The sequence below is a fragment of the Tiliqua scincoides genome, chromosome 4 (assembly GCF_035046505.1).
Source record: "Tiliqua scincoides isolate rTilSci1 chromosome 4, rTilSci1.hap2, whole genome shotgun sequence".
Classification (NCBI taxonomy): domain Eukaryota; kingdom Metazoa; phylum Chordata; class Lepidosauria; order Squamata; family Scincidae; genus Tiliqua; species Tiliqua scincoides.
This window is the reverse complement of record NC_089824.1, coordinates 24042828-24051784: the sequence shown is the minus strand read 5'-3', so window position 1 is coordinate 24051784 and position 8957 is coordinate 24042828. Positions and strand designations below refer to the sequence as shown.

General features: G+C 46.7%; 1 protein-coding gene across 19 annotated transcripts in view; it reads left to right on the top strand.

Annotated features, from left to right (window-relative positions):
• Positions 1-330: 330 nt before the first annotated feature.
• The window catches only part of RIMS2 (regulating synaptic membrane exocytosis 2), a 513992-nt gene continuing 505365 nt past the window's right edge, over positions 331-8957 (top strand). For all 19 annotated transcript variants that reach the window (XM_066624817.1, XM_066624816.1, XM_066624825.1 and 16 more), the window contains exon 1: positions 331-497. In XM_066624817.1, the coding sequence (XP_066480914.1) occupies positions 331-497 (167 nt within the window). The remainder of the gene's footprint in view (positions 498-8957) is intronic.

Sequence of the window (8957 nt, the reverse complement as noted above, 5' to 3'; positions counted from 1 at the left end):
TTGTTGTGCGTGTCGAGGGGGGGACCCTCATTGTGCCTCCCCCCACGCACCTTCCTCCCCCTCACACACAAGGACGCTGTTTCAACCTCCCCTCCCCTCCCCCAAGCAGGGCATTACCCCCCCTCCATAACCCCCAAGCAGGGCATAACCCCCTTCACCCTCCCCCAAGCAGGGCATTAATTAGACTCTGATTCAAAAAGGTGTATTGATTTGTATGTATCTCGCCCAGCGCTGGTGGCTGCTGTTGGTCGTGCTACTGCCGCCGCCGCCGGAGTCGAGCCCAGTGTCTTCCCACAGAGAGTATTGCTGAGGCTCTCCGTCCACCCCAAAATGTCTGCTCCAGCTGGGCCCCGGGGCGGCCCTGCGCCTCCCCAGCCTACTCCAGCGCAGTCCGAGGCGCCCGACCTGAGCCACCTCACCGAGGAAGAGAGGAAGATCATCCAGGCCGTCATGGACCGCCAGAAGAAGGAGGAGGAGAAGGAGCAGTCCGTACTCAAGTAAGGCTCGTTCCCTCCTTCGCTGCCAGGGTGTGTGGTCCGTTCAGTGGAGAGCGATGGGGGCTTCCTGGGCATTCGTCGCCTGGCTTGTGAGTTACAATCCTGTGCACACTTAACTGGGAGTGGGCCCTGCTGAACACAAGGGGCTTGCTTCTGAGTAGGCGTGCATAAGGTTGTGCTCAGGGGCTGCAGCCCTGCGTGCACTCAGCAGGGAGTGAGCTTCGTTGACTGTAACGGGACTTGCTTCTGAGTAGACTTGCTCAGGCTTGTGCTGAGTGGTGCGGGAGTGACTGGGGGCCTGCTCACCCGCATGTTCTGGCCGCCTCCTGCCCCGTTCTCCCTCAGCTGGCGGCAGGGGAGCGGTGGCGTAGCTGGAGGGGGGCGGAGCACTCAGCCTGGCAGGGAGGTGGGCGAGCGGCCCTCCCTTCGGAGCCATTCCCGGCGGGGGGAGGGGAAACGGAGCTGTACGGCTTTCTCCCTCCCTCCCGCCGTATGGCTCCGTTTTGCGCCCCCCCCCCCGCAGGGAATGGCTCCGAAGGGAGAGGCCGCTCGCCCACCTCCCTGCCAGGCTGAGTGCTCCGCCCCCCTCCAGCTACGCCACCGCAGGGGAGGGCAAGAAGCAAGCGGCTCCCTCTACCCTCCGCTTCCAGGCTCCTGCTCGCCGCTCAGGCGTGGACCGGGCCAGGCAGGCACCCAACATGGCCGCACAGGTGCTTTTGTCACCCGGTGTGTGCGAAGCGATGGCCTCGTGAGGAGGAGGTGGTGGTGGGAAAGGGCCTCGTGGGCGCCTGGAGAAGCGGCCAGGCCTCTGCCCCCCTCGCCTCCTGCCGCGCCTGCCCTTCCTGCACACTCCGGGGAGACGCCGAGGCCTAGCTGGGTGCTCTCCGGCTCCGGGTGGGTTTGCATGAGCCGCCATCTTCCTCCAGCAGCATGCGCTTCTCTCCCACTCTAGCTCCTTCCTGGTTGCCCACCAGACTGGTGAGCAACCCCTGTGTGTGCACCTGCGAGTCCCATCCGTCTCTGGCAAGCAGCACAGAGGGTGCGCAGAGCAGAGCAGGCACCGCTGCCTGGCTGCCTGGCCGGCCGGCTGGGAACTTCAGCACCAGGGAGCTGTCCAGGCAGGGCTGAAGGAAGCACTCCTTGGCCCCTGCTCCTTCCCCTCCTTTCCCTGGCAGGTCTGTCCAGCTCTCACCCACTTGTCAGAGCCAGAGGTTCAGTATTCTCTGAATTGTTTCTCACACCTATGCAGTGTGGACAGGGAGGCTTCCTTAGTGGCTCCAGTGCACACTTTAGGGATCTTGCCACATGTTTTGTGCTTCTTTTTGTCCATCCTAAAAACCACCATTTTCTCCTTAAGGTGGAATTCCTTCATTTGTGAATATGGCAGCCTTGACACTTTTATATTTTGCAAACACGTAAGCATGCATGAAGTGCCCCTTTTTCTTACGTAATGGCCATACTGACCTCTAAAGCATGTTTCATTGCTTAATAAAAAAGAGTTACTTCGGTACTGCTGCATCACATATTGCTCTGTTACTTTTTTTTTTAGGAACAGACACAGTAACATTTTGTCACAATGTCAGAATAAATGCTTGTGAGTTTAAATACTGCTAAGAATAACCTACCAAATTACTAGGCGATCATAGTGATGTTAACCCATTGTCTCATTGAATTGCTGATTTAAAGTCTGCAGCTGAGAGCATCCTCTTGGCTCCTGGGCTTAGTTCATGTATTGTTAGCAATGTGACCATGGACAAATAAGTAATTGTTTTCAGGTACTTTTTTGCTGAATTTAAAGGGAGACAGGAGCTGAAACTTTCACACTGTTCTTAAGCTTAATGGTAATAATGAGATATGTGCTTTGAGAAAGCCAATCATATTTTGCCTTCCAATTCTAAATAATAATTTAACTTACACCATTAGCAGACATGTGATTGCTACATCTTAAAATATGCATTTTAAAAACAATGTATCAAATATACCAGATTAATAATGTGTATGCTTTTTGCTTTTAAACTCTGCAAACAGGCAGTAAGATTTCTAATCATTAGCATTTAAAAATGGATTTGGCACCTTTTGTAGTTACTAATTGTACTTAGCTGACACAGTTTTTTAACTGAAATTTTATGCATGTGTATTCAGAAGTGAGTCCTATTAAATTCAATGGAACTTACTGCCAGGGAAGTATGTATAGGATTGCAGTCTAAAACATTTTTTCCTTATATCACACACGATGGTTTTAACTGCATATATACTATACAGTGTAAAAGCATGGTTATTTTATAGCTGAAAGATTTTATCACAATTACTGTCTAATAGGTTAGAGCAGAGTTGTTCAGCAATAGTTTTTGAAATGGTGATTTGAACAGATTTGGAAAGGATTTTATCTGTACTGTCAGTGAAAAAGTCTTGCTGTGGGGTTTATCTCCAGTAGCATGATGAAATTTGTATGAGAACAAATGCATATAATTGCAAAATATGTGTAATATTTCACAGCAGAAAATTGTAGACATTCATTTCACACTCATTGTTCGCCCCAGACTGTTGGAGGAAGAGTTTCCACTTAAATATGACTGTAATACACTATGCATGGATTAATTGTAATTTGTTAACATTTTAAAGCTGGTATGGGATTAGGCAGACATCTTGTCACTTTGTGTGTTCCCATGAGATCTTAACAAGAGATGTTAGAGTATCATCTAGATTCTGACCCTGGCTGTTTCCTCTAAACAATATACAGGATAGCATGTGCTGATGTAGCTGGAGTAGCAAGCATGAGGCAAGTGGGAAGGTCCATCTTACTTTCCTGTGTGCCGTTTTTTAACTCCTTACTATAAAGCACTTATACATTTGGGTCCCTTTGGGGAGAAGGGCGGGATAGAAATAAAGTTTCATTATTATTATTATTATTATTATTATTATTATTTATTTGTGCTGACGTAACTGATTTCATGGTGGCTCAGTGTTTTAAGAAAGAGTTAGCCGAGTTGTTTCTTGTCCCACTCTCATTTTGTTCTTCCTTATCTCTGCCTGTTTCTGTGCAGAATAACAGTTTTGCACAGTACCACTTATATTTTGGGCAGATTGTTCTCACAACTGTTGCTGGGGATCTACAATTTGTTGGTCATATATGTGATTCTGTTGCAGTCATACTCACCACATTGTGTGCAAGTTGCACACATTGATCATTTCAGCTATTCTGACCCCTTATTCACTAGTACAGTGATATATATTTCTAAATTATTTGGTTGTTTAAGGAGAGAGATCCTTTCTATGTCTCACGTAATTATTTCAAACTTCCCCCCCCCCCGCCGGTCTAGTTCAGTTATAGCCAATTCAGTATTGGGCTGTATTGTGGAGTGCGTGGTGACAACAGAAAACACTTCCGCTGTTGCAAAATGGCTGCTGACAGTGCACGGAGCGCTCCACTGACAGCCATTTCTGGAACAAGGCCACAAGACGTGGTAGTGCTTTACCTCTGTCACTGGACCCTGCAATGCCTGTTACGCCTGCTGAAGAAAGTAAGGCTATGGGGGGTGAGCGGGGGAAGGGTGAAACTGGGTGGGGGATGAGGGAGGAGTGGGGCAGTGAGGCTGCTGGAAGGGGTGGATCTGGCAGCGATGGCATGCACCGGATCCTATCCTCTGCTTTGCAAATCTTCTTGTCCCCTTTGTCGTCTTGGACTTGTGCAAGCTACAAAGCTGCTGCAGGTCCTGGAGACCCATTGTGGAGTTGGAGGCTTACAGAGGGCTAAGGGGAAGTGCTTCCCCCAGGAGCTTCTGATTCCCGCTGCTGGATATGGCACATGCCTTTCTGGTGAAATTGCATCAGGCTCTTCAATGCTGGTGGTATGAGTGTGTCGCAAAAGTGAAGTAAGTCATGTCCTTGACACCCTGCGCCGAGTCAGCACTGAGCCCAGTGCTGTGCAGATGCTGCCCAGAGCTAAGTAACAGCTCCTGGTAGCAGTGAGGGTCTTGGGGGTGAGGGGAAAGCGGGGCAGGCAGAGGAACCGGGGCAGGAGGAGGTTGGGATCGGTGGAGGATCCTGAACTCCATGTTAGGCTGGAAGTCCTAATACAAAGTCTCTCAACTCTGCACTGACAAAATAGCCAGCGCTGTCTTGAGAAGCCCCATTGCAGGGCTTGCGGCTTCCCCAAGGAGACCTCTGGCAGCTGCTGTGGGGCCATGGTATGCAGCAATAGCTATTTTGGCGCCGCTGCTGCACCTGGTGGTGGTGCCGCCTTTAGGATTGGGCTGCCCATCACTTGCATTTTGAAGATGAGTGTTTAAATCCTTCATGTTGTTACTAAGGTTAAAAATAATGCAGTATGTTGGTGTATGAAGTGGCATAATACAGATCCAGTAACGTTTTTCCTCTTTTTCTCTGTAGTAAGTTAAAAAGTTGCCTCATTTTGTTCTTCTTCGTTTAAGTCATTTCTGCCCAACATTGCATATATGCAACAGGGATCAAATGTGTACCTGTGGGTTGGGCAGAAATGGGTTATATCTTTTCTGTGCATCAAAGAAATACTGATGCTAGTATTAGTTATCAGTTTGGCTAGCTAGATTGGTTTTCTCAGATACCCCTTTCACTAGCAAAATTTGTGAAATTAAAAGTAGTTTTGCAAGACGAATTATTCTGGAAACTGACCTGAGACTAGGGAGTTTTTGACACAATATATCTGCTTGTAAGGGATAAATCAGTTTTTATATAAACATTGATGAATGGAAACCAGCTGGGTGGTTAACTCCCCCTGATGTTTTTCTTCCCTGCCATTTCTTATTCATATTGTCTAATGAATCTGAGAGTAATACTGGAACGCTTATAGAAGAGCATTCAGCAGTATCACTAGCGTCTGTCACAGCAATTCTTTTTCTCTCTCATCCTTTTCCCAGAGTAAAATTATGCATGCCCTTATACAGTACATGCATGTCTGTATATCCCTAAACCCTCTGCCAGCCCCTCCTTTTCCACTTCATTTGAAGAAAGAAAGAGAAGTGGTGCAGAGTTGGGATCAGCAGGAGTTAATACTGATAAGGTCAGCATCCACTCCTGCTGGGATTTGCTGGAAGATAATAATGTGAAATGGCTATTTTGCAGAATCACCTGCTTTTGACAAGTTGTGAAAGCATTGGGTGAAGCCATGGAGTGTTCCTGTGGAGGAATCATCATAGGTTTATCCTTTGTTGGTTGAGGGTAATTCTACTGTGACTGAGATAACTCAGATTCCAATCCTGAGCTTGGTGCTCTGGCTTTTTGCTGGAGTTCACTGTCGCAAATGTGCCGTAAGGCATGTCTGCAAGGCTTACTGCTGGGCCAGTACCTGTGCTAGCCCAGTGCTGGCTGACGCTGGGCTAGCGCCGGACGGGCATCTGTCCTCCACTGCTCAGTGTGGCAGGGGAGGAGGCGTTATGGGGAGGGGGGAGGCAGGCGGAGGGTGGAGAGAGGGCGGGTGGGAGGCATGCTGGGGGGAGGGAGGGAGGCGGGTCCTGTGGAGCTCTGCTCCACTGGATCCAAGGTGTTCGTGCAGGGCTCGGCGCCCTACACAAACAGCTTTACCTTATCGCTGGTAGAGTAACCCCATTATGAGGCTGCTTCCCTTACCTGGGAGAAGGACAAAAGTCCCCTTCTCCTAAGGTGCCGCCTGCGGAAGGCTGAGGTGCGCAAGATGCGGTGGGAGCCGTTCTTGGTGCCACTGCAGCCACATGCTCTGGGCAGTTCAGGATTGGGCTGTCACTCTCTATTCTAAAAATACACTGTGCATTGAATATCTAAAGTTGTTACCTTTTGTGACAATTGGTTTAGTTGTTACTAATTGCTTGTACTTTACTCACTTGCCACACGATATGATTTAAAACATAGGCCTTAAAAGAGATTGTAGGATTTCTCATCTGTGCAATAATGTTGATATGTATTTAAATATGTCATTTTGTCTTCAAGACAAATATAATTTATTTTTATATGACACTAAGTATGTAGTAGTGCAATACTATTTTATTTATGCCGTCAAGAATACAGGAAGCCCCCTACAAAATCAGATTAACAATCCATTTACTCCAGTATTATGCCTCTGAGAGTTCCCAGCGTTAAGACACAGTTCGTACATGGCCCTTCCAGAAGCATTCTAGGGAAGTGTGAATCCCTATGCACTCCTGCCACACTGCAACATATGCATGATGTGGTTATACACACGGATGATTTGTGCAAGTCTTCCCTCTCTAAGTGCATTAAGCATCACATCGTAGGTATGGTAGGTCCCATAAGCATTCACATTTTCCTACCACATAAATGCAGTGATCATATCAAGTCTGCTGAACCAACAGTTGTGCTAGAGCAGAACTGCAAATTGTGATACTACATTTCAGGCAAATATGTTCAGCAAATACTTAGGGTTTGGGTACCAAAGTGCTGCTCTTGGCAAAAAGGTTTTACCTTATTAGTTATAAATGCGAATATTCTTTTCTATCAAATTTTATAGACCTTTCAGCTTCATACATTAGTGGTGGGTTTTGTGAATAAATTGTTGGTTTTTCTTGTTAAAGTTGTTGAAGATTAATTTTAGTTGTGTCCTCTATTTCATGGATCATGGTAAAATAGTGTTACCCTCTCATCCAAATTACTGATGGTTTGATAGATCTTTGTCATGTTTTTTTCCTTAGCTGACTCTTTCAAAATTAAGTTTACTCTTGTGGAAGAAACAATTAATACTGCAGTCACTGAATTTCCTGTAAAATATACCTGCTGAGTTGCTTATAAAAATGCCCTGTGAAATGAGGTCTGAGGGTTTCTGTTCCTCCTTTATTTTTACTTCTCAGGAGGAAGTGCAATTGACATACGTAGTTCAGGAAAGTTAAAGATGTGACCACAGGTCCCTTTGTAACATAAAATCTTAGCAATTGTAATGTGTTCTTTTAGAAGGGTCTTGCAGGTGATTTGGAATTTTCAGGTGCTGCAGAATTTCTGAAGGTGATTCAAATTATGCATTGTGAAACTTGCTTATGTGCAATCATGCTTTAAAGTAATGTTGAAAGTGGCTCCAAGAGATGGGATGAAATGCATTTGCTAGGGATAGGTTCCAGCTGCTAATATGGATATTGAAAACCGTGGATAGCAGTGAACCCTACAAAAAGTGGTTCAAAAATTGCCACATCACACAAATGACTTATATGTCTGTGATTGCAGCCCTCCTGTCACTGTCTCTTTTGTCTCACTGGCTGCAAATGCTAACAGGAAGTGAGTTGGAAAGCTGTAAAGAACGTGAAAGGTATTACAGAGCTTAGCATGTTCTTTTCAGCCTGCCAACTAATGTGAGTGCTTTCTTCTTCCTGTTAACATTGGCAGACAGCAAAGAGCCAATGAGAGATAAGAGATGGTGACAGGAGGGCTTCAGTCACAGGCAAATAAGTCATTTGCACAATGGGCTGGGGGATTTTTGAACCTCAGATAATTGAAACTGAGGCTATGGAATCTGTAGTTAAAGGGGGATGCCTGTACTATATTTTGTGTTGCAGAACTCTTGATACTTTTTGTTAGCCTGGGACAGTAAACAGAGAGGATGAGATGGGGAAGTTAAAGGCTGTGGAAATGCAGGTGTCCGATTAGTTATATTTAAGAGATTTCTTGGTGACTGTTGTAGGGCCACCAAGGCAGCTTACAGCAGATATTCAAGTATTAAAAAGTACAAGCTAAAACCAACATACAAAATAATGTAATACAATAATAAAAACATTAAGAGTCCAATCCTAGCTGGGATTTGCAATAGTGCAACAGCAGTTCTGCTGTTGTAAATAGTCATATGGTGGTGTGTTGTGTCTCTTGCACTATACCAGAACACCACTGCAAATGGTGGTGGTGTCAGAGGCTCACTGCCACAGCCAGCTACATGCGGGGCTGCAGGTATTCTGGTCTGGGTGGAAGGTGGTGGGAGGAACATGGTGGTAGGGTAGGAATGGGGGAGTGTCTGGTTGGGGAGGGTGACAGGCAGGAGGTGGAACAAGGGAGTAAGGGGATGGATCCTGGTGGTACTGGCATGCTCTAGGATCCTCTCCCCATTTTTCTACCCTTTCCCCTTCTCCCCTTGCTCTCCTTGTTTCTGCATCAGCAAAATGTCTGGCTCTGTTCCAAGGAGACGGATGGGGCAGCAGAAGCTTGCACCAGGATAAGGGAATAAATGTTTCCTTACCATGAGGAGGCCTCCGGGACTGCCCCCCTCTGCAGGATGAAGCTCATTCTCTTTTGGTGTGCATCTATGGGGAGAGAGGTCTAGTTAGGATTGGGCTGTAAGATCTTCACAAATCCCCCCCCCCAGCCTTTGTTGTTTCTGTGGCTGCTGTGAGAGGAAAGGGCACAGTCCATGGCAGCAGAAATTGAAGGTGAGGATGATGGTTATTTGCCCTGCTATCTTATTTTCTTTTCATAGGTGTTTAGGAAAGTAATTGATTTAGAAGTGTCTTAAGGTAT